The sequence below is a fragment of the Topomyia yanbarensis genome, chromosome 2 (assembly GCF_030247195.1).
Source record: "Topomyia yanbarensis strain Yona2022 chromosome 2, ASM3024719v1, whole genome shotgun sequence".
Taxonomy (NCBI): domain Eukaryota; kingdom Metazoa; phylum Arthropoda; class Insecta; order Diptera; family Culicidae; genus Topomyia; species Topomyia yanbarensis.
The window spans coordinates 288220685-288247163 of NC_080671.1; the positions used below are offsets into that span (position 1 = coordinate 288220685).

Sequence of the window (26479 nt, forward strand, 5' to 3'; positions counted from 1 at the left end):
GTAACGTCTCCCTCCTCAAGCATCAAGCGTCCTCGGTTGATTTTTCAGGAGTTCGAATCTCGGTATCGGAATGACTCGTGGTTTGATTCTCTCTGTTTTCTCTTCGGTTATCTCTGCAGTTGGTTCGGTTGCTGTGTCTTCTAGTTGGGTTATTGAAAACGATTCTGGAGACCTGTCAACTGTATGTTTTCCCGAATGTGGTTTTCTTCTATAGAGATAAGTGGAGAAACAAAGAATTGTTAGTACCAGGAGGATAGAGCCTCCTAATGTTACCCTGTTTTGTGTTTGGTGCAGTGATAGGTAGATTTCGCTGACTTCTTCCAAGTTGTGGATTCTGGTCATAACGTTTTCCTCTTCGCTGGTTATATTGCTTGCGATCTGAAGGTTTTTGCTGTATATTGGTATGAGATAATTGTCTTTATGGATTAGTTCCGGCTTCCCGTAGAATGTTAAATTGCTTATTTTGATTGTGCAATTTTCTATTTCGATTAGCGTTGTTCCTGCAATTACTTTAGGTCCTCCGCATGAGTCAGACACTTCAATGTCGATGTTGGTGTCTATTAGGATGATACCTTTTAAGATTTCTTTGATTTGTGTGGTCTCTCTGACTCGAGAGACTGTGCATGTTGGGGCTTGATGTACAAGAAGGTTGAAGATGCATTCGTCTTCTAATGGAGAATTGTTACTGCAAATATCGCATTTTGTTGTTTGCGAGTATATGTGGTTTCTGTGTTTGGCTACCAGCTGAATGTGCGTATTGATGCGTGTTCCATTGAGATTGAGCGTATGAAGTTCCAGTAGATCGTAGTGTTTGTCGTCCAGTACGGGGATTTTTGTAAGGATGGCTACTTGGTTGTTGCTAATTCCTATGCTAGCTGTACAGTAACGAAAGATTTCGTCTACGTAATTTATCTTGATTCCTTGACTCCTAAGTTTGCTATAAATGAAATTCTTTTCTTCTAAAGATAGTATGTTTTTGTTGATAAGATTGAGTTTAGAGAGTTCTATTTGATCTTCTATGTCGCCAATCAACTGGATTATCTCCTCTGTTTTCCAAATAAGATTTGTGAATTCTAAATCTGCTTTAATTCCTTGTGATGAATTAAATTCTCTGGCCATCTTTATATTAATTCTTTTCAGAATGGTTGTAATATTGTTTATTCTGTTTTGAAAAATCTCATTAATTTGAATTTGCATCATTTGATTTTTAGCGAGTTTGTTTTCTTGTTCTCCTAATATCCCTAGGCTTTGGTTTATAATATTCAAATCGTTGTTGTCTGGGTTTCCAGAGATAAATTTTATTGCTGTTCCTAGAGCGTCTACTAGTCCTCTCCTCCGTCTTCGTGGTAGAAGGCTATGAAGTTTATCTTTAGCTAACTGGATTTTGGCTTCAAGTGTGTTTTCTAAATGATCAATAATTTTAACGGATTTTCCTATTTTTTCAATATAATCGAGATTATTTTCGAGTGTTTTCAGGTCTATCTTGTGCACTATCCTATTATATCCTATTTTAATTCTGACTGAATCGATTTTTACTGCCAGTAGCCCATTACTGTTTGTTATTTCTTTATAGGTGATAGCGTTTATCAGGTTGAGTGTAATTATTCTGTAAGATAAAAATAGATTTAATTTGTTTATTTTCTTAGTCGATTTTTATGGATCTTAACCTCGTTATTATCTTCGAAAGTTAGTTCATTGTCTTGTTTTACTTTTGATATTTTATACAGGTTTTTGTCTTTTGTTAGTCGTTGGGTTATTTTAACATATTTTTCATCCCCTGGATTTAATGTTTTCGGTATTTGTTTGTTCTCGTATTTTTCCTCGTATCTGGCTTTTCGTTTATCTAGTTCGATTTTGGCTTTGGACTGGAGTTTATGGAAATTTTCAGTTATTTCTCCGGTGTTTGTTGTATTTAGGGTGTTAAAGATTAATTCTCGCGGTTTAGCTTTGGTTGATTCGTGAAAACTGTTGTTATAGATATCGATCGCGACGTTTACGTGTTCTTTAAGTGTGAGATGGGTGAATTTGGTTTTTGTCGTTCTAAAAATCTCAATGAGCGTAGAATGAAATCGTTCTACTATTCCGTTAGCGTTTGAGTTGCTAGCGAAGTGTATTTCGATCCCGAGATCGTTCAAAAATCCAATGAAATCGATTGACCGGAAAGAAGGTTCTTGGTCGCTGACTATAGTGTTCGGTCTTCCAAATTGGCGTATATGCTCAGTTATGGCGTTTTTCATGTCGATTATTGTTCTTGCTTGCAAATGAATTGCGTTTGCAAATTTAGAGAAGGAATCTACTATAGTTAACCACTTTTGACCTTGTAAGAAAAAGACGTCGATGTGGACTCTATCAAACGGGGTTTTGCCAACAGTACTTTTTCTAATTAATTTTGGCGGTGATCTGTCATATTTTGCTTTTTTGCAAATATCACAGGTGCTTACGAAAATTTTAAGTTTTCTGTCGAGCTGTGGAAAAAAGAATTTTTGTAATATTTGGTTTTTATTTTCCTTTGTGCCTCTATGGCCATAGTTATGGGTTTCTCGGATAATTTCGTCCTGCTGGTCTTCCATCCTTATGTCTTCTAGGAGTAATTCTGAAATGAGAATCTTATGTGTTTTATTAATTGAAAAGTATTTTCTGTATGTTTCTTGAACCATTTGGATGAGTGAAATTGGCATTTTCAGACAGTTTGAACCTTTGGTGTTAAGAAAATTTTTGAAGATGTCAATTATATCTTTTTCTGTATAATCTTGTTTTGTTATTATGTGACGATGATACTTAGGAAATATTTGCTCGTAGGATGTTATGTCTTTGGGACCAATTTTTAAAATTATTTGGTTCCTAAAAGAATTAATGGATTTTTCAGTGCATGGTATAAAATAATCGTCGCTCGTGTCTGCCGAATGGATTGTTTCCAGGTCGTCGCTTTCGCTTGAGGATGGTTCTACCTCTATGCTATCTTGAGAGTTTGCGTTTATTGTCTGGTTTTCTATTGTAGGATTTATTCTTGAAAGAGCGTCGGCAACGACGTTTTGCTTACCGGGTTTGTACATAATTTCGTAGTCGAACTCGCCTAGATCAAGTTTCCAACGAACGATCTTACTGTTTGCGTTTGTTAGGGAATAGGTCAATGGTTGGTGATCCGTTACTAATTTAAATTTTCTCCCATACAGGTATGGTCGAAAATGTTTCACGGCCCACACGATTGCCAATAGCTCTTTTTCTGTAGTGCAATAGTTCTCTTCTGTTTTGCTTAGAGTACGTGAGGCGTATGCAATCGGTCTATCTTTGCCAATTGGTCCCTGGGAGAGAACGGCTCCTATAGCATAGTCGCTCGCATCTGTTGTTAATGTAAATTCTTTAGTAAAATCTGGGTACATTAACACAGGGTCCATTGAAAGAATCTTTTTGCATTTATGAAAACATTCTTCGATTTCGGTCGTTATTTTGAACTCAGTATCCTTCCGCAATAGTTTGGTCATTGGTTTTACCACTTTGGCAAAATCTTTTATAAACCTCCGGTAGTAGCCTAGTGTACCGAGAAATTGTCTAACTTCTCTTTCACATTTTGGCATTGGCCAGATTTTTATGCTTTCGATTTTGTCAGCGTTGGGTTTTACTCCGTCTTCTGACACGGTGTACCCGAGAAATTGAACCTCTTTTCTGAAGAATTCGCATTTGTCTAGTTGAATCTTCAGACCAGCATCTTTCAGCTTTTTCATTACTCGAATCAGATCGTTTTGGTGCTCCTGCAGTGAACTAGAGAAAATGATAATGTCGTCCATGTAGACGAAACAACACACTCCTATTAGCTCGCGCAGTATGCAGTCCATTACTCGCTGAAAGGTGGCGGGTGCGTTTTTTAAACCAAAAGGCATTCTGGTAAATTCGTATTTCCCTGAATTTACAGAAAACGCAGTTTTTTCGGTATCTTCTTCTGCTAATTGTATCTGGTGAAAACCTGACACTAAATCAATTGTTGAAAAATATCGAGCCCTACCTAATTTGTCCAGTATGTCTGTTATATCCGGAATCGGATATTTGTCGTTAATGGTTTTCTCGTTTAATTTTCGATAATCGATGACTAAACGAGATTTCTTTTGTCCGGATGCATCGGCTTTCTTCGGTACAATCCATACGGGGGAAGTGTATGGCGATATCGATTCTTTAATAATGCCGTCATTTAGCATCTTACGCACTTGCGTTTGGATTTCTTTTTCAAAAATTTGTGGATATTTATAGGATTTCGTGTATATTGGGATGTTGTCAGCGGTCCTGATATTATGTTTGATTTTATGGGTAAATGTGAGCTTTTCAGAATCTGTGTAGAGTATTTCCTTGTTCTGGTTAATGATGTATTTCAATGCCTTCTTTTCTTCTTCATTCATGTGGTCCTCTCGAAAATGATATTTCTGATTTTCTTCCTAGCTGAGTGGTTCTTGTAGCACTTGGTATTGGTCTGTCTTGATTTTTATTTCGTTTAGGTTAATTTCCAATGGTGTTTCAGAGTGGTTGTTCATTGCTAGTATCGCTACTTTATTTGTGCTTCGATATAGCCCTGGTAGTATTGAAAATTTGCCTAGATGCAATTCGTTTTGAATGCAAAAGTCTCCATCTTTTATTGTCTGTACCGGAATATATTGAAAATTCTGCTCGGTTAGATTAATTTTATTTTGAAGTGGGAATCTTTTCTGCATAGTAAATTCCTTTCTACCAACTTTAAGTTTGTTTTTGGAAATGTCGATTTGTGCTTTGATGTCCCGTAATGACTCGTAACCAATTAGTCCGTCAAAGAAATCGTGAAATTTGAATATGTAAAATTTTAATTTTTTTCTTTATCTGAAAAATGTCAAATGAGGTTGATTTTTCAATATTGTGCGTGCCTTGTATGTTAGTTACTTGGATACCGGTTTCTGATTTGCAGTTTTCTAGATTTACGTGCATTGGCGAAATGTAATTTTTGTTCGCGCCTGTGTCGATCAAAAATTTCATTTCTCCTTTGCTAGTCATTATCGTTATATAAGGAATGAAATTGTTGTTGGCTATGGCCCTTGATTTTTTTCTTGAACTATTTGAAAATTTAGTTCGTCGGCTAGAAAATAGTCGTCGTCATCTGAATCTAACGTGAACTCTTCTTGTGGAGGGGTGTCATTTTCTGGCTCATGATGTTCAGTTTCTCCCTCGTGGTTGTTTAGATTCTGGGTTTTTGATCTCGCTGTTCGCATCGAAACGTCTTCGTCTAGGTTTTGTCTATGCGATTTAAATTTTCCTGAGGGTCCAGGCTTGTTAATGTTTTGGGGGTACCCTGCATTATAATTTTGATTGTTGGCCGAATTTGGGTTTTGGTATGGTTTATTTGGTTTATTGAAAGAGTTTGGCTTAGAGGTGGAGGCTGTTGACTTATTGTCTAGCTTCATTCTGTACGCTGCGTTAGCGTATTGTACAGTAATATTATATGCTTCTTCCAGCGACTCCGGCCGGTAGCTTCGCACATGCATGCTAAGCGTGTCGTTTAAACCGTCTATGAATCGGGTTACCGACATCAAACTAATTAAGCTGTTAATCGCTTTGGTGGAGGATTTATAGTCGTCCATCACGGCTGCGGTGCTTTTTATTGCTGTATCTATCGATTTGACTTTATTGTAAAATTCGCTAAGGGTCTTTTTCCCTTGGCGTACGTAAAAGAGTGACTGGATATGCGATGTTAGATCCCGTCTGTCTCCATAGGAATTAAGCAGCGCCTCTTTGATTGATTGCGAATCTTTTGGGTTGCCTGCTGCGATCAATACTTCTTTCGCTTCGCCTGTTATTTTATTTTTGATCGCTCTTATTATTTGTTCGTAATACGGTGATCCCGCGTAACTCTCAAACAAGTCGAGCGTGTTCTCAGTATCCTCAAGCCAAGCTTGAGTTTCTTTTTTATTTCCACTGAATGTGGCAAGATTTTTAATTGGGTCGGGAGTCCGGAAATTTAAGAATGGATCTTCCGCCCTATCGCGCATTGCATTAATTGTGTGCACTAACGCGTTTTGATTTTCCTTGAGCTCGCGGATTTGGTCCAACAGCTCTTGGGCGTTAACTTCTTGTGCCATGTTTCTATTTTTGTCAAACGTATTAGCACGTCTCATGCAATGTATCTAATTTCAATATACCGTAGTTTTTCAAATGTTCACTGTCACAATGTTAATTAATAAAAGGTTTTTGTTACTTACAGAAGAGCACTGTTGAGCTTCATCTGGAGTCCTAGTGTGCGTTGAGAGTTGAGGTCCGGTGGCGATCTTCAATTTGCAATCAGCGCGAATCGCTTGATATTCACTCAATGATGGCTTCTTGCCGGCTGATTGGTTGTTCTGTACACGAACTTAAATCTCTGATCTTTACGTTGAATTCTGAGAAGTCTGTTCAATTTATTTTCACTAAATTTCCACTTCACTCGCGAACCAACACCACTTTTTCCGAGACTGCGCCAGTAATACTCTGATGTGTCAGAGTTTTATAAAAAAAAACATTTATTCACTTATGATCGTTATGTTACAACTCACAGCTAAGACTAATTTAATTTTTCTATCAACTGCCTCTTATAAACTATGTTTAACCTAGTCAGCAATACCAAGTCTGCTCCAGTATCGTCCGATGTCCACGTTGTCCACGTTGGCCGCTTCCACGTTGGCATCGCGCGTGGCATTCAGCTGGCTCAGCATATCAGCGTTGCACCGATCGTTTGGATCGATTATGATCGGTCAGCGGATATGGTTGCGATGTCTGCTCTAGCTTCGGAAGGTTTCCTCGTAACGTATATATATATATATATATATATATATATATATATATATATATATATATATATATATATATATATATATATATATATATATATATATATATATATATATATATATATATATATATATATATATATATATATATATATATATATATATATATATATATATATATATATATATATATATATATATATATATATATATATATATATATACATTTTTATATGAGTTAGCGCCACAGAGGAAGAATTTCGAATAAAACTGTTCTCCGTTGGCAAGCCCTTGATTCTGGTAGTCTGCTTTGCCGAAGACTTTATTCCGTCAAGTGTTTCCACTCACGAGATATGACCCAATATCAAATGAATAGGAAATTCTCAGGCACCCAGTGGAAGAATTCTAAATTAATATATGCTCCGTAGGTAAGCCCTGGATCTTATGATTTACTTTGTTGAAGTGTCCACCCCGTTAAGTATTTCTGATCATATCATGAGATATGATCCAATATATTTGCCTACTCCCTAGCGCCACCTGGTGGAATAATTCTGCATTAGCCTTTTCTTCATCGGAAAGCCCTTGATATTTTGATCTAGTTTGCCGAAGATATTACCTTTCCAAATGGTCAGCATTTCGTGTTATTAAAAGTTGAAATTCATGTAGTTATCCACCTCATGCAAATCGTGCGTTCACCATAAGCCGCTTTTTTCATTTTCGACAGCGCCACCCCAACTACAGTACATGACACCATTAACTTTGCGCGCTTATAACTTTGTCAGTTCTAGTTGGATTGATTTGCAATCTTCACGAGTCGATTTGTTGTTACAAGAAGATTCTTAATTTTTCTCACGAAAAACATTAATCGATTACAGCGCCTCCTAGATCTGAAAATGTGAAACTCATGTGTTTCTCCATACATTTAGTCAATTTTTCCCATACAAACTTTGAGCCATTTGCGGAACCACTTCCAGTGTACCAAATGAACTGAAATTTTCAGCTTATTAGCAACCCAAACTGTCATATCCATGTGCAAGGTTGTTTGAAATTCCGCACATTGCATTTTTTCATACAACTTTCGGCCACTCTAATATATATATATATATATATATATATATATATATATATATATATATATATATATATATATATATATATATATATATATATATATATATATATATATATATATATATATATATATATATATATATATATATATATATATATATATATATATATATATATATATATATATATGTGTGTGTGTATCTTTCAACGTTTCTCTTTCTTTCGTTTAGAAACACTAAATCCAAGTTTAACCGAAAGAAACAACGAGCAAATCGAACGAATGGTTTCCAACATTAAATTTAAAACAGACAGTGCACGTGATTTACACATGGATTCCAATACCAGCATGTATATCAACAGTATAGGGCCGGGTCAAATACTGCCAAAAGACCAAAAACTCAATCTTAGGTGTGTTGGAGAGCTTCACCTAAATGTTTCTTTAGAGAAGGCAATGTTAGAATTGAAGGTAAGTACGAGATGCTTTAAGTTTTGAAGTCTAAATTATATGAATATTTTTGAAAAGGTGATTGCAGCGAGGAATCTAGTACCAGCGAACTCTGATGCTACCCCAGACACTTATGTAAAATGTTATTTGAAGGATGGCGATCGGCTGAGACACAAAAAGAAAACCAGAGTTGTGAAATATTTACCAGAACCAAGATACAATCAAGTGTTGAAATATTCAGTAAGATAACTGATTTCCATAATAGCACTTTTTTGGTTCATTTTGGGGTCCCAAATAACTGTAGAATTTGGGGTCGATTGGTTTTGACCGCGTAGCGCATTACGTTTGAAATTGATATGGAAATTATGGGGAAAACCTACTTTTTGTAATACTAATTTCCATACAAATTTCAAACGCAATGCGCTGCGCCGGGTCAAAACCAGTCGCCCCCAAATTTTGCACACAGTTATTTTGGGACCCTAAATGCAACCAAAATAGTGCTGTTCTCGGTTGATGTGGTGATGTTTACGTTTTTCCATATAACAATTCCTCACCCTAATATATATATATATATATATATATATATATATATATATATATATATATATATATATATATATATATATATATATATATATATATATATATATATATATATATATATATATATATATATATATATATATATATATATATATATATATATATATATATATATATATATATATATATATATATATATATATATATATATATATATATATATATATATATATATATATATATATATATATATATATATATATATATATATATATATATATATATATATATATATATATATATATATATATATATATATATATATATATATATATATATATATATATATATATATATATATATATATATATATATATATATATATATATATATATATATATATATATATATATATATATATATATATATATATATATATATATATATATATATATATATATATATATATATACCAATTCTATGATTTACTTACAAGCTAGGTACAACATTCGTTTCAACCTGGGGGCTGTCCAGTAACCACTTAGAAAAAAGTTTAGACATTGCAGACCCTCGTGTTCAAAATCTTTTTACCGAGCGTTAGCTTTGGTTAGAAATTCCACTCCAATAAAAATCCTGGTGGTTTAAAAAGGGTCATATTTCGGCATTATTTATTTTTGCATCAAAAATTCAGAAAAAGCATTAAGAGAAATAAGTAAATCATTTTTACAACTTTATTCGTTTTATTTTTCACAAGGCATTTTATTTCTTTATCTACAATTTTACATATATTTCTTCCGTCGAAAATGTATAGTTTTCATTTTAAGGCTTAAAACTATGGAATGACTGTGTTTCCGAAATTTGCTTTACACGTGTATAACGATTTTTTAACCTTTTTGCCTTTCTCAATAGAAAGGTATTGCAATTGCTCTGAAAACCGACTTTTTAACGGAGGCCCGGAGGGCCGAGTGACATATACCATTCGATTCAGTTCGTCGAGTTCGGCAAATGTCTGTGTGTGTATGTATGTATGTATGTATGTGTGTGTAAATGTGCGTCTGTGTGCATGTGACCTAAAATGTCACTCATTTTCCTCAGAGATGGCTGAACCGAATTTGACAAACTTAGTCTCAAATGAAAGGTGCAACGTTCCCATAGGCTGCTATTAAATTTCTAATAGATCCGACTTCCGGTTCCGGAATTACAGGGTGATGAGTATGAACACGCAGAAAATGTCGATTTTAATAAATTCTGCAATGAATGAATTGTTACCGTAACACAATTTAGTTTTCTTAAAGATGTGTGAACCGTAGGGATAAATTATAATCAGTTAGTCTAGGAGCAACGGTGAATTTAAAGTGGGCGCAGAGTTTGGGTGAAAAATGCAGTGGATTGGCGCGGAAAATGAAACGGAAAGAGTGAGAGCGAGAGAGATAGTGAGCGGGAGTTGGAGTTGGTTAGAAGGCTACGATAAGAGAAGGATACGATAAGAGAAGGCTATTGGATAGTTGGACTTGGACGATAGAAAGTGTAAGACGTGGTCGAGGTGCCATCGCTACGGCCCTCGTGGAAAAAGTTGAGATAAACGAACATTATTAGCTGGACAGTTACCGTTACGTCCTTTTCCAAACTGGGTCGCCGTTTTCCTAAAACTAAAAGTAACGGCTCACCGTCAAGGACCCCGTCGCAGGACACGATTGCCTCGTGCATTCCGGCAATTTCGCCTGCTAAACGTCAAGGACGACAAGGCCTGCGCGCCCAAATGCAGAACCACCCGTTTCTCGTGGTCCCGGATACAGTAAATTGAAATCCCCGTGGCTCTCCCGGCCTCATAGCCCACAAAACAGCTCAACTTACCTGCCTGCCGCACGTGTCATCCATGATCATCATCGCCCGCTGCTTGCCGCCATCGAAAACCCACGCCATAGTCACCACCGCACCCGAACCGGAATAAATTTGTACGTAAGGTAGGAAGTGTGTTATTTTCTTTATGACCGCCACACATCCGAAAGCTCCCCTACTTCCACAACGCCCTGGGACTCGGAACTAAAGAGGCCTTGAGTGCCCACTCCAGGACTCCCATACAAGGAGTCGGAGCTTAGTCAAAACCCCCATCTGGGACTTTGCACCTTCCGAGGCGAGAGCCTTATATCTGGCGCCCAACGTAAATTAAAGGTTCCTAGGAGAGAAAAAATATTCATGGAATATTTTTTCTTAATCAGTTGGTCGGTGTTAGGTCAGACCGGACTAAGTGACAGTGCATTGATGTCGAGAAAAACGCGTTTAAAGTTTGAATCGCAGCATCCTGTACATTATAATTGGAAAATAATTTTTACCATAATTCTTGTTTATTGTTTTATATTTCAAATCTGGTAAAAGTGGAATGTAGATGAAGAAATTCTTTATCCAGGGCTATCATTAACTCATTTTTTGATGTTTTGCGACTTGGTCCGGTCTGACTTAACACCGATCAGTTGTGGGGGAGTTTTCGAGCTTTAACCTCTTAAATCCACTCTGGTCACATCGCACACGAAGAATTGGTGGCCATTTGTAAATAATTCCGTCGCGGTAGTTGAACCACGTGGTAAATTCTGATCGGTCAGTGGTGCATCAAAAGCTTATAAGTCATTTTCGATGAAGTGTAGTTAACCTCGAACAGTCTTGAAGTGCTTTGAGTAGAGAGACGTTTGATGTTCGGATCGTTTTCTTACAGATTAATAAGTGCCATCTAAACCACATTTATTCCTTCTCCGCGATCGTATCAACCATCTACAATGCATCCGTTACGTTTAGTCTCTGGTACAGATTTTGGGACACTCTATCACAATCTGCGGGTTGATCATCTTACCGCGGGCGAACTTGATTACGAATTCGCACTCCGAAACGTGTGTATTAGCGATGAGGAATCTCGGTGTAGGCGCCGTCGTCGGTTGAACGGAATCCTGAAAAACGAGTGAGAAGGTCAACAGTTTATTATCCACTATAATCAAGACCCGGAGGTGGATCTTAGTATCTGCCGACTGCTATACAATGAACTTGATCGCATTATATCCGCATCGCCAAAAGATGAAGCATTCTTTCGTAGGGCAAGGTTGCTACATTTGGGTCATAGATTAGTTCTAATTAAAAACCATTCAGTAGGAGAGGTACAAACGAAAGCTAATTGTGAGTTTAACAAGGTGATTGGACTGTTCTCAGAGCATTTTTGGGACGATGAAAACTGGTCTTCCGAATCAGATGAACAAGGGTCTGACGAAGAAAATTTGTTAAATGAAGCCGCAGGAACCACAGAAACACCTCCAATCATAACGTCGGGAGTCACAACCTGCACAGGGACAATTCCTAAAACTCACCCAGAAAATGGCTTTATTACAAAAGAGGATTTTCACCAAGTTATGACCAATATCAATTCACTCATTCAATCAATGGCTACACAAATTACAGATTTGAAAGAACAATTAACTCCGCCACAACCTACAAAGACCGTACAGAGTCTGAATGAACCAAATTCTTTCCTGTTTCGGGACGATTTCCAATCAAATAATAACCCAGTACTCCCTAGCTATGATTTCCGGAAGGTGTCTCGATCTTCAACCATAACCACTACTGCCATTAGTAGGGGTATACCATATCCAGCACCCGCCACTACAGCGACTTCACATTTTATCCCAGCCAGCAACCCAAATCCATTTTCTGGCACCAATAATCAAAATCATTCGTTCAATCGTAGAATTGATGAAATACAATTTAGTCCATTTGATCCTGGTTATGTGCATCAACAAGCAACTCCCCGTGCATACGGTAATTTTAGACACCCTTCGCAGATTTCCCAAGAAATTTCGCAACGAAAAATGATTCCAGTTTCACAGTGGAAAATTAAGAAGTACTCGGGAAATGATCAAGGGTTGGCCCTAAATGAGTTCCTCAATCACGTCCAACAGCTAGCAATTTCAGAACACGTCAATGAGTCCGATCTCTTCGATTCGGCGGTTCACTTGTTCGAGGGAGCGGCGCTAAGTTGGTATACGTCTCAGCGTAATCAAAGTTCCCTCCTTGGATGGGCACATTTGGTACAAGAGCTTAAAAGCGAGTTTAGGCATCCAGACCTAGACTCTGTTCTTCGTACCAAAATTTATCAAACCCGGCAACAGAAAGGCGAGTCCTTCCAGCAATACTATTTGCAGATGGAAAAACTGTTCTCAGCTATGAATCATGGCATGGCTGATGCAGAAAAGGTTGAAGTGTTGAAGATGAACTTACGATATGATGGCAAGAATGCTCTCGTCGGTAAGAACGTACGAACTCTGAGGGAATTGATAGCCATTGGGAAGGATTTAGACGCCACCGACTTTTCAGCTTTTACAAAGGTATTTGGGATGGGCAAACGCGAGACCTGTGCTATCAACTCAGGTAATAATTCCGGTCATTCTGCCCGAACTTTCTTTAACAAAAACCGTTCGGATGACAATAATGCCCAAACATTAAAAGGGAACAAAATGTGGAAGGGTCAGAAGGGAGAATACCAAAAGTACCCCCCACAAACAGACCACAAGCATGCATCTAATAATAATAAAACAGATAGAAGGAATACGCAATCTCCAGAATCGGGTCCTAGCCAACAAAGTCCTTTGTTGAGACTGGTCTCAAAGTACGTTCCCCCTTCTAACGACGAGTGTTTCAACTGTGGGGAGAACCATAAACTCAAGGACTGTCCAATTCCGAGAAGAGTTTTTTGTAGCGTGTGCGCCTTCAAAGGCTTCACGAACGAAAACTGCCCCTATTGCTTAAAAAACTCGATCAGGAAGGCCTAAAGGCGCAGGTGCTTCCTATAGCGCGGGAGGAGGAGTGGTCCCCTTTATGGTGGTCTGAGGTCAGTCAATTTTACGAATTAGCATTGAACGAAGAAGGAGATTACCAACCACCCTCTCGAGCCCAAATTCACAAAATTACCTTTCATAATACGCTAGATGATAGACCTTATGTTCAGATTAAAATTTTTGATATACGAGTTAATGCCTTATTAGATTGTGGAAGTAATTTGTCGTTCATAAATTCCAAAATTTACCGTCAGTTGCACCGAGTAACCATTCGAACTCCGTCGGAACTGGTAGAGCTGCAGACAGCAGACGGATCGCCAATGGAAATCCTTGGAGAGGCTCTCATCCCATATACATTCCACGGCAAAACGAGAGTGATTCCCACCTTAGTGGCGCCTAGTCTCACAAAGGAATGTATATGTGGCATGGACTTCTGGAATGCCTTTGGAGTGTACCCGCCAATTGCTTCTATCTGTGCCACTTCAAGAAGCTTAAATACTATACCAGATTCGATTGGACCAGTTTTATCTGAGGAGCAAATAAAAATCTTGAACCGAATAAAAACTAACTTCAAATGTGCTCGGGCAGATCGGTTAGATACCACACCGCTTTGTGAGCACCAAATTATTCTCGACGGTGCATTTAAAACTGCTAAGCCGATACGACAGTATCCGTACCCGATTTCCCCAAAAATTCAGGAAGGATTGTTCACTGAACTGGACAGACTGCTGGACCGGGGAATAATTGAAGAATCAAACTCGGACTGGTCGCTCAACATTGTCCCGATTCGAAAAACGTCTGGGGCGATACGGCTATGCCTAGATGCTCGTAAATTAAACGAGAGAACGATACGGGACGCGTATCCCCTGCCTCATCCGGGACGAATCCTCGGGCGGCTGCCCCGAGCTAGGTTTCTTTCGACGATTGACCTCTCAGAGGCCTTTCTTTAAATTCCACTGGCGAAGGAGTCTAGAAAGTACTGTTCTTTTAGCGTACAGGGGAAGGGCATGTACCAATTCACGCGACTTCCTTTTGGCTTAATTAATAGCCCGGCGACGCTAGCCCGTTTGATGAACCGCGTCTTGGGGCACGGAGCACTTGAACCAAATGTCTTCGTTTACTTAGACGATATCGTCATCGTAACGGAGACATTTGAGGAGCACATACGTTTGCTCGATGACGTCGCGACGCGCCTCCGCAAAGCGAACTTATCGATTAAATTAGAAAAGTCCCATTTTTGCTTGAACGAAACACCCTTTCTAGGATACATCCTTTCCTCGCAGGGATTAAGAATTAATCCCGAGAAGATAAGGCCCATCGCGGAGTACGACCGTCCCAACTCTATAACCAAACTCCGTCGCTTTCTCGGTATGTCGAACTACTACCGACGTTTTATCGCGGATTACAGTAAGACTACCGCAGCCCTTTCTGAACTTCTTAAATCGAAGTCTAAATCATTGAAATGGACTGTAGAGGCGGAGGAAGCGTTTCAAACAATAAAAGAAAGACTGATAACAGCTCCGATATTGTCCAGCCCTGACTTTGACCGTGAGTTTATTATACATATTGACGCAAGCGACTACGCCATTGCTGGTGTGCTAACCCAGAAGGTTGAGGGGGAGGAACGAGTCATTGAATACTTTTCAAGAAAGCTAACCACGCCAGAGCGATCATACCACGCGACAGAAAAAGAAGGACTGGCAGCATTGCACTCGATCGAACATTTTCGCGGGTACGTGGAGGGTAGTCACTTTGTGCTAGTGACCTACTCATCCGCTTTAACCTTTATCATGAGGTCAAAGTGGAAAACTTCCTCTCGCCTTAGTCGATGGAGTTTATCGTTACAGCAATATAACATGACGATCGTCCACCGTCGAGGAAGGGACAACTCCGGTTGATTACCCTGATTTCCGACTCCAGGGTAAATTGCTGCAAAAGTATGTCTTCAATGACGACCTCGCAGATCACCGCTTCGACTAGAAGATTGTTCCGAGCCCGGAATCGAGAAAGGACATTATTATAGCGAACCACAACAATAGCATGCACATTGGCGTTGATAAAACGCTAGCCAAAGTACGTCAGCAATACTATTGACCCAACATGGTAAGAGACATCAGGGCCCATATTAAGAAATGTAACGATTGCAAAGAAATCAAACCTCCCAATACATCCACGGTACCTCTAATGGGTGAGATATGTGCCCCGTCCCGTCCTTGGCAGATCATCGCGATGGACTATATTGGTCCCCTACCGCGTTCGAAGGCGGGGAAACAATTCATCCTGGTTACAATGGACCTGTTCAGCAACTGGGTGTACTTGCGCGCATTTCCCCAAATATCGTCAAAAACTTTGTGTGTCGAACTAACCGATCATTGGTTTTTCCGGAACTCCGTCCCGGCGATTATTCTATCGGATAACGCCACTACCTTCACTTCCAAAGATTTTAAAAACTGCTGGACCGCTTTGAAATTAAACATTGGCTAACCTCGCGATACCACTCGCAAGCAAACCCAGTCGAACGAGTAAATCGCGCTATAAACACGGCTATCCGATCGTATGCGAGAGGAAATCAGAGCGAGTGGGATACGCGCCTGTCTGAGATCGAACTTATCATCAATTCCACTATACACACTTCCTCTGGTTACAGCCCGTTCCGGGTGGCGAAAGGTGAAGAGGTCATCTTGAAGGGAACCGATCACTCACGGTTAGTTGACGAAGAGTAAACCTCACTAGAAACCCGGCTAACGCGATTTCGCGAAGATTCTCCTCTGTTATATTTCATTGTTAAAAATAACCTCCAAAAGGCACACACTGCATGTGCAAAAACCTATAACTTAAGAACCCGTAAACCAGCCGAACCTTTCAAGATAGGCGAAACAGTTTATAAAAGAAATACAAAGCAGTCTAATGCAAGCGAGTTCTATAACGCCAAACTCGGAGCTCAATATTTACCTTGCACTGTTGTGGCCAAGCACGGGTCATCTTCATACGAATTAACTGATTCTAATGGCCGCAATATTGGTGTCTGGCCAGCAAATTTGCTGAAAACCGGGTAGACCAAACCTAAAATGAAACTAACAATATAGAACAAGAGAAGATCATCGTTTAGCAGATTGCTATTGTTCATATTTTCGACCTACAATAGTGATAATTACCTCATGACCTTCAACACTCCTTGATGATAAAAGGCCACAACTTAGCCAAAAGTAGCATCTAATTCCCTATCCAGAACGGTGACTGGAAGATCATTCATGGCGGTAAAGCTGGTCTACACGTGGAGATGAACGTTGTATTGGATATCCTAGCTCTAAATCGCGGAGACATCTGCGAATCATGGCCCTGGAAATCCTCTCGAAATCGCGCGCGGATTCTGACCTTCATAGGTTCTGAGTTAAACGACTACTGATATCCGGATATGATTTCAACTTATACAAAGCTGTGTAAGTGAAATTAGTATTGCCCTTGGCTAACTGCACGAAAACCCCATCCCATGGGAAATTTATTTAATTAACAGTGACATGCAAAAGTAGTCAAACCCCTATTATAATCCTACGAGGTTCGAAGCGAGAGCTCTTATCACCTAATCTGTGATCCTTGTCTCGTTCGATCGATCATCGTGACGATTTCACCCGACGTGTTGTAAGATACGAATCTGGCTTTCATCCTTAGTCTTACGTGAACCTTAGACGTCGTATGTAGCCGCCGGTGGCCACTGGTTTTGTATGACGGGAGCAGGGTGGATTTTTCTTACAGATTTGCCTTACCGGACTCGGTCAAACGTAAGCTATTTCGTTTTCTTTCGCACAAATATCGCACAGAAAAGGCACTAAGTTTCACTACCTTTATTTTTTTTTGCGATACACCTTCAGGCACATACATACATGTTCACATACGGTCGAATTTTCCGCTTAATTTTAATCACTAATTTTTGATAGGAATAGACTTCTGACTGAATTTTCTCAGCCGCCGAACCCGGTCAGGTGGTTCTCAACTATCGACTAACTTTTCTCAAGACTGCACGACGCACCCCGGTTTTCGCGTGCTAACTCTAACTTACTTATACGACTGACCTCTTCCAATCTGACGCAAAAGACTTTTATCATTTCGTCTGTGTAGACTTCTCTCTGAGAGAGTCTCAGACCTAAACAAAACATTCTTTCCACGCTCGCGAGAGTAAAGACCCCGGTGGATGAATCAGTAGTTCACTATGACTCATACTCGGAAGCCTTTACTTTCTATAATAGCGTCGCCGTCTGCTGCTAGCAGCAACAAACTGTGTTTAATTAAACAAAGTGTTTATTCTTTTCCGTAAGCATATGGCTTGGAAAGCGCGAGTGCATCAAAATATCAGCTTAGCTTAAGGCTGTAGCTGGTGATGTAACCCAGGAAATTAGCTTCCATGGTGCACCACTTGGAGAAATTTTCCAGGGTTGATGCTGGCCGAAAACTATGGGCGCTGCATGCCCCCTTACTTACTGAGCTTGATGTTGCCTCGGAGAGACGCATCATCAAGACGATTGCGCGGGTCATTAGAAAAATTTGTGTCAAAAAGTCTTTTGTGTCCTAACTCCTAAGATTGCCATTACAAAAATCATATTTGTTATTACTTTTGTCAAAACCAAATTTTTACAATTTTCTATCATTATTTGACATTTTCTTAACATCCTAACTTTACGATGGTCCTAGTGCGCACCCCTGCTGTCCTTCTCGCGGCTCGTCCAATGCTTATACCGGTGTTTTCACCAGTGTGCTGCCTGGCTGCTTCCTCTCGGGTCGATAATGGTTTTCGGGACTTTGGTCTCGGGGCACCTCCTCTGGTCCTGCACCCTCCTAGTGGTATACTGTCTTCATGTTTCGTTTATATTCGCACCATTCAGAGTTTGGTGTTTCTGACTGTGCCTTCCATTCGCCTTGCTTCGGGATGTCCAACCACCAGTGTCTAACATGACGGTGGCTGTCTTTCGGCGCAAAGTCGGTTTTTGGTAATTCCGACTGCGTATATTGCCTCATTATTGGAGCGGCTGACTGGGCTTTTGATTTTCTCCAGTCGTGTCTTCGTTCGGTAATTGACCGCAGTCGGACGTTATGGTAGTTCCGACTGGGGCAATATATATGTGTTTGCCAAGCATCAGTCGAATTGTAGTGTGTCGACTGTGCGGCATACTTCTTGTTCTTGTATCATCGGTCAGAGTGTAATGTTCCGACCGAAGTACTTTGTAGTTAATTATATGACCGTAGTCGGGTTGTGATGTCCCGGCTGTGGCCTTTTTGCTCGTGTTTTGGAGTGAGCCGGGTATTGGCTGTACCGACTTCCGACCCCCCCCCTTGCTCATTCATTCATGTGTTCCCATTTCGATGCTTCGGTCTTGTCAATTCCAGAGTTTCTAATCGTAGTATAGCTTACGCGATCAGATTTAGAAACTACGCGAGACCCCTTTTGATTTCGGCTCTAGTTCTGGTCCGTTGGCTCTGGCCTTTTGGCTCTGGCTTTTATTTTGGCTCTGGTTCACTGACTCAGGCCTTCTTATATTTTTCCTTTTGTAACATTGTGATCGGCTCAGGTCCTTTGACTCTGGCCCTTCCGTTTTTTTCCTTAGTTTGGTTCAGGTTTCTCTGAATCTGACCCTCTCTTGTAATCGATTTTATTATCACTGTTTTGCAACCTTCCTTCTGATTGATTCTTTATATCTTCTGCCATTTTAAATTGCTTTTTTGAGAGACACTGCTTATTTTATTTTAAACTTCTCATTTTTTCTGAATTAACCTTTTTTTCTTGAATAAGACCTCGTGTCTCCGTATTATATGTTACTCTACCTTCTGTATTCCATTCTTTATTTTTTTTCTTTCGTTTCGTTGTTCGTATGCATGATTATTCTTGGTTCCTATTTTAGTATAGCGTATTATAGCGAATTTTTCGTCATGTATTCCATAACTCAATTATTATTTTTGAATGCTGACTAGTATATACATAGTGATTCAATAGCTATTTGTCTCTATATTTAGAGTAGTTTCATAAGGTGAATATGTACATATGTATTTACCATTAGGTACCGTATTCTTAGGTCTATGTTTCGGTTTATCGTTGATATCCTTTTTCTCTCGTCTTCTTTTTCATTGTATTGTAATATTTGAGGTGTTTCTACTCCGCGGTTTGTCGGAAGCTTGTACCTTCTTGTGTGCATGTGTAAGTTTATTATTCGTTCCGAAAATTTTCGCAGTTATATCCACGTCACTACCCTGCGGTTCCGCAGTCTTTTCCTTGTCTGGCAGTATCGACCGGGGTTCTAGATACTCGTGTTCCTCTTCGTGAATTTCGACTTCCCTGACTCGCGGAGTTGTTGTGCTGACGCTTCTCCTTTTATTTGTTGCTTCTCTGGTACCGGAAGGTGTTTCCGCGTTTTGGTCCCAACGGACCTTCTTCTTTAGTGCAGTTATCTCCTGCGCGCTTTCCGATAGTGTCGCAGGATTACTGTTTACCGGAACCGTATTTGTACTGCTGTTTCACCCGGTATCGCTTACTGTGCATGTAGTGCTGTTTCCGCGCTCAGCTCGCACTGGAACAGGGGAAGATATCTCCAGCTTTCCGATCCTCTCCTCACCGCTTTCGGGGCTCCTCCTTTCCTGGGTCATAGTAGTCATAACGGTCATTGGTATTGGTTGCGATATCGTAAATCGCGGGGGCCGTCGTTCTTTACTCCTGTTCTCTCTGTTCGTTATCGTTTTCTCATACCGTCCTACAGTGCGGGGGCAGCATATTATTTTACCACGTAGGCAACACACCCCCATGGCCGTCACCCCGACACAAATGGTGGCTAGTGTACTCCAACCCATCCAAGGGTGTTTTAACGGTGCGTATATTAAATTCTCCAACGTGGTTCTATCCGCTGTTAGGTCTTTGACGTCCACCCCTAAGTCGAACAGGCGCTTGTTGTCCAGGAATGAGTATATTTTGTTGTCCTTGCCTAACGATGGGATAGTCTCTTTATTTCATTGTTCTAACATGGGCAGTCGGAAATCCGAGCTGCAATTTACAAGGTTGGCCTTTAGTCCGAAATCGATCTCTTCTATATGTACGATTCTTACATCGTCTGTGGTTACTACCATTCCCGGCACCACATGCACCGTGTCCGTTCCTAGTACCGACATGCTGGTGTAATTTCCTCCGTTGCTAATATTGACTTGGGTGGTTGTAGGGGCCGTATACAGCCATACGTTGGGTTTTTCTGTTTCAAACCACATTGTGTGGTCAAGTTTGATGATGCGGTGGTCGCAGCCGCCCTGGTTGTTTTTGTACAATAAATTGGTTAGGCACTCGCCCCCATGCTCTAAGTTCTTCTCTAAATTCGGTATGCTGCATAGCCGCAGACTACGAGTCTTCACGCATTTTTCGTATGTCTGCGTGTCTATGACGTATCCCCATTTCCTGGTGCGCTCGATTAATATAATGTTTTCACGCAGATGCACGAAAGTCACTACGTGGTCCCTAAGATGGGGAGTTACAAACCCTCTGGATACCTCGAAGGTAACTTGTTTAACTACCGGTATCTTGAAGTTTAGGTCGATCTGGCCGCCTTTGCCCACCGTTCGCGACAACTTCATAAGTTGAAATATTTCGGGGATTATGTCCCCATTCGTTCCTCGTGGGAGCGAGATCCCTTTTGGTAAAAGATCTTCTTGCGTTTCTAGTTTGGCTAGTAACTCGTTAGGTTCTATTAGTTCTAGTATTACATCGGCCATATTGGCTTCGTTCAGTAGCACTTTCACCACTAATGCTTGTCTGTGTCGTAGTTTAGTGTTTATGTTTTGAATCAAAAACCCGATTTCGATGATTTCGGCCTCTAGGGCCAGTATTTCTTTGATGCCGTTTGAGTACTCCTGCCCCTTTCTGACTTGGTTTTTAAGTTCGTCGAACTTGTTATTGATGGATACCGTCTTCTGATCGATGATCAGCATCGAGTTGTTGACGTATTCGTACATAGAAGTAATTACTGAAGTTTGGTGGCTTGACAGCTGCTTCAGTTTCTCCTCGTTCCCACGTAGTTTGTCCATATTTTCATCGACTCGTGTCCTATCGGCTGAGTCCATAACGCCTAACATATTCCAAATCCCTCTTGGATGTCTTTGGGGGAAGAATGACGCAGTAAAATCCTCTAACTCTTTGTTACGAAGGTTCTCTGCTTTAAGCCCGTCACTTAGGGGTTTATATGAACTCCTCCCTAGTCGCTCGGTAAGGTTCCCGCAGATTAACTGATATGCTGCCGTGGCCTTATCCACGTTTATTCGCCCTATTGATATATCTCGTGTGTCCACACTCACCCTCATGCTGTAGTATCCTTGGGTGATGAGCGCATCACCGATTCTCTCTAGGATGACCTTAGACGCTCCCTCCAGCCAGGCATAACACCAATAGTAGTACCAGCATTCTGCAAGTAACCAGTTATACATCATCAGTCATCGTTGAGTGTCGTATAGTTAGCTGGGTATGTGTACGGTGACCCTTAATTGTGCTTTGCTCCCTACCTCTTAATCTGAATATTTTTTTAGTCGGTTATTGTGAACCTTTTCTAACCTGTTTCCATTTTTGACCACGGTCGTGTGCTCACTCGGGAGTTCAATGACTTCGTATGGTCCTCTCCAAAGAGGTTGCAATTTTTGTCCGGTACCTGTGGGGTTGGCTTTAACTAACACCAAATCGCCCCACATAGGTTGCCATGCGTTAGTGTTTCTATCGTACAATTCTTTCCTTTTTTGTTTCGATAGAATTAGATTTTCGCGTGCTTGAGAATGCATGTTCTTGAATGTAGACCGCATCTCATTCACATAATCTTCATAATATACGCCATCACTGTCCCATTTGTATACTGAGTTCGGGATGTTTGCGCGTTGACCATATAGTAATTCGAATGGTGTGTAACCAGTCGATGAATTTAACGTTGTATTATATTCAAACGTAAAGAAAGGCAAGTGTTGATCCCAAGTTCTCGGATCCTTTCCAACGTACTGCCTTAGATAAATTTTTAATTCTCTATTGGACCTTTCCACCAAATTAGCTTGTGGGTGGTAGGTACTTGTGGTGATTTTCTTTATTTTTAAAATCTTTCATACATTTTTCATTAAGGAACTTACAAAATTTGTTCCATTGTCTGTAACTAACTCCAAGGGAGTTCCAAATTTACAGATAATAGTTTTCTACAAAAGTTTGGGCAACCGTCGAACTTTCCTGGTTCTCCATCGGTGCTACTGTTAAAAATCTAGTTAGGTCGTCTTGCATGACTAGACCGTATTTATTTCCCCAATCTGATTCGGGTAATACTACAATATCCATGTACAATTTTTCGAAAGGTGCAATGGAAGTAGTTGTAATTTTCATCGGAATCTTGTTGGACCTACCAATTTTATTCTTTTGGCACGAGTCACATTGTTTGACGTAGTTTTCTACGTCTCTACGCATGTTTTTCCACTCGAATAGTGGGCTTATACGTTTTAACATTCTTTTACTTCCGACATGTCCGACCAGCGGAGAGTCATGAAACTCTTTAAGAACAGTTTCTATCTCTTCTACTGGCACGTGCATTCGCTCTTTCTCTGGTGCATATAGAGTGAACACCTTATTGAATTTTCCTGCAATGAATCTTAAAATATTTGTTTCCAGTGTAGTTTGTATATTTCTGTAAGAGATAATTTGCATGTTCTTATCTCCTTTCATATGTTCGGGACAGTTCGCAAACGCGTCAACTAACCCTTCAAAAAATACTTTTGTGTCGGCTCTTGATCGGCTCGACCCGTTTAATATCATTCCCCATATTTTTCGGTTGGGTATCACAAATACTCTACCGTTCAAATAATCTTTCAACCCATGAGGTAGGTCGACCAATTCGCTTAGCTCTTTATAGGCTGATTTACTGTTGACAATCACGAATGTGGCGTCTGTTTGGTTTTCTTCGATCTTGCTCTTCGAAAATTTTAATAATTTAAAATCAATACGTCCTTGGGCTAGATCATTCTGGAAGTCTTGGTGTGAGATCAATCTATCAACATCACTCTTCTCGTCCCATTCGAAATCGATATTCTCTAAACCATCCATGTGCGGATTCCACTCGGATATCTGTTTATTCTTGAAAAGACCAAATCTTCCCGTTTGATCCGTAATTTGTGTTGGGGTTTTGTTCTCTGCATCTGTCCGACTCGCAAGTTCTTTATCTTCTTGCTGCTGTTGCCGCTTTTGCTGTTGAGTAACTACAGCGACAGTGTGAGTAATTTCATCCTTATCGGTTTCCGGATAAAGTCTTGATAAAAAATCGGCTACAACATTGTCCTTGCCTTGTTTGTAGCGAATATCCATTTCTAACCCTTGTAATTTTAGGCGAAGTCTAGTAAGAGTCGGGGAAGTCTCTTTTAAATGCCATATCGAGATCAATGGTCTATGATCCGTATAGACAATAAATTTTTGGTTGTATATAAAGTGTTTAAACCTGTTTACTGACCATACGATTGCAAGTAATTCTTTTTCTATCGTATGGTACCTTCTTTCTGCACCGACTAGACCTCTGCTCGCATAGGCTATGGGTCTATCGGTGGACTTTTCATTAGAGAGTACTGCACCAATGGCATACTCGCTTGCATCTGTTGTGATCACAAACGTATCTTTGTAGTTCGGTCTTACCAACAGAGTATCTGAAGTTAAAAAATCTTTCAATTCTTCGAATGCTTTCTGACATTCATTAGTCCAACTAAATTTTACATTTTTCTTTAGCAGATCGTTCAATGGTTTACGTTTTTCTGCTATTTGTGGTATGAATTTACCATAAAAATTAACCGTTCCTAAAAACGAACGGACTCCTTTAACTGTTTTTGGCACAGTCATTTCTTTGATGGCCTTTATATTATCTTCCATCGGCCGAATGCCTTCTGAATCAATTGCATGTCCGAGATATTTAATTTCGGTTCTTAAGATTTGGCATTTTCCTGCCTCAATTTTCAAATTGTGTCGGCGCATAGCTTTCAAAACTTTTATGAGGTTTTCATTGTGTTCTTCAATGGTCGACCCGTAAATGATAATATCGTCTAGGTAAACGATAGCTTTCACATTTTCAATTTCGTATAATATTGTGTTCATCAACTTCTGAAATGTTGATGGACTATTTCTAAGGCCCATAGGCATTCTTGTGAATTCAAAATGCCCTTTTGGGGTGGAAAAGGCTGTTTTAGCCGCATCTTTTGGATTGATCGGGACTTGGTAAAATCCAGATTTCAAGTCCAATGTTGAAAAATATTTTGATCCTCCGAGATTGTCGAGTATTTCGTCGATCAGCGGAATTGGATATACGAATGGTTTCGTTACCAAATTCAATGCTCTAAAGTCGACCACGATTCTATGCTTTTTGTTCCCGTTTTCATCGTCCTTTTTTGGCACGCACAATACCGGTGCATTCCATGGGCTTTTACTAGGCTTTATAACGCCTTGCTTCAGCATCTCATCGATTTCTGCATTTATATGTTTTTTTGTTGCTTCGGGGAATCTATATTGCCTTTTATTTATTGGCACGTTCGATGTTGTCTCTATTTCATGGACTGCCGCATCCGTGATTGTTAGATGGTCTCCCTTTTGGTAGAACACATCGCTATATCCCGCCATTATTGATTCAATGGCTGCGAAATCTCCCCCTTTTAAATGGCTTAGATTGAGAATCTCGAATAACTTCTCGGTCCGTTCGCCACCACGTAACTGACCGTATTTCTGATTATCAACGAGACTGTAGTCTTGGTTATCGTCGAGATTTTCTGGGAATTGTTCCTCCCGACCAAAGTAGAGCTCTTCAAGGTATTCATCATTATGATTGATCATACCGGTGCTTTTAAGCTCAAAATTATTGCTTCCTTCCGTGGTTTCGGGTCCATATTCGGGGTTCATACTTTTTCCAGCTCCGTTTCTACTATTGTATAAGATCTCTGCGTTGGCTATGATCGGTTCCGTCTGGCATCCTTTTTCGTTTACTTTCGTCGTGTTCTGGACTCCTTCCTCCGCGAGGGTTGGGCGCGCTTTAGTTTCGCATGCCTTTTCCGCTAGTCCTGTGAAGTTTTGTATTATGTCAAATCCTGTATTTCTTGGTTTGCTGGTCTCCCCTCCATTGTCCTTCGCGAGTGAGAGTGTGTTCTCGCTCAGGTACTGTTGCACGCTTGGCCGCGGCTCTGCTTCTGGTGCGAATGCTATGGGGTTTTCTTGCATTAGCAGACGCCCTCCTTGGTTGTCGATGGCTATCACGTGTCTGTTTATGAATTCCATACCGAGGATTCCGTCGAATCCCAGCTCCTCCACCACGTCGAATTTTTTTTTAATCTTGCGGCCCTTTATGGTAAAGTCCGCCTCTGTAGTCCCTAGGCTTACTCGGGCGATGTTCATTACTCCCGAGTATTGTATCTTTTCTTCTATATTGATCTTTGCGGCGGCTATTGTCTCTGCGCCCTTCCTACTTATTAAATTGGAGCTTGCTGTCTATAAGGAATCTTGCTCGCGTACCTTGTTCGGACGCACTTTCCAGTTCAATTTCGTATGCATTGAACCAATTCCTAGTTATCTTATGGTCAATGATCCCTTCGTTGTCCTCTTGTTTATTGCGCATTGCGACAACTAAATTGTCGGGCGCTTTAATGTGCATTTTCGTAATATTACTTTTCATATTCATGCTGGCTAAGCGTTGATCGATTTTTGTCAGTTGATTTTGTAATGTGCTTATTGCTGTTTTTGTGTCGAAGGTTCCGGGTTCCTTTGGGAGGTATAGTTCGCTGGGAACTCGGCTATCTGTCAGCCCGAGCTCCCGTATCTTCAGTTT

At 40.0% G+C, this 26479-nt stretch overlaps 1 protein-coding gene across 1 annotated transcript in view; it reads left to right on the plus strand.

The window, feature by feature from the left end:
* LOC131678626 (regulating synaptic membrane exocytosis protein 2) overlaps nucleotides 1–26479 on the plus strand; it is a 978270-nt gene that overhangs the window by 857616 nt on the left and 94175 nt on the right. Inside the window, exons 9-10 of the mRNA XM_058958857.1 lie at nucleotides 8078–8313; nucleotides 8371–8532. Coding sequence (XP_058814840.1) covers nucleotides 8078–8313; nucleotides 8371–8532 — 398 coding nt within the window. The remainder of the gene's footprint in view (nucleotides 1–8077; nucleotides 8314–8370; nucleotides 8533–26479) is intronic.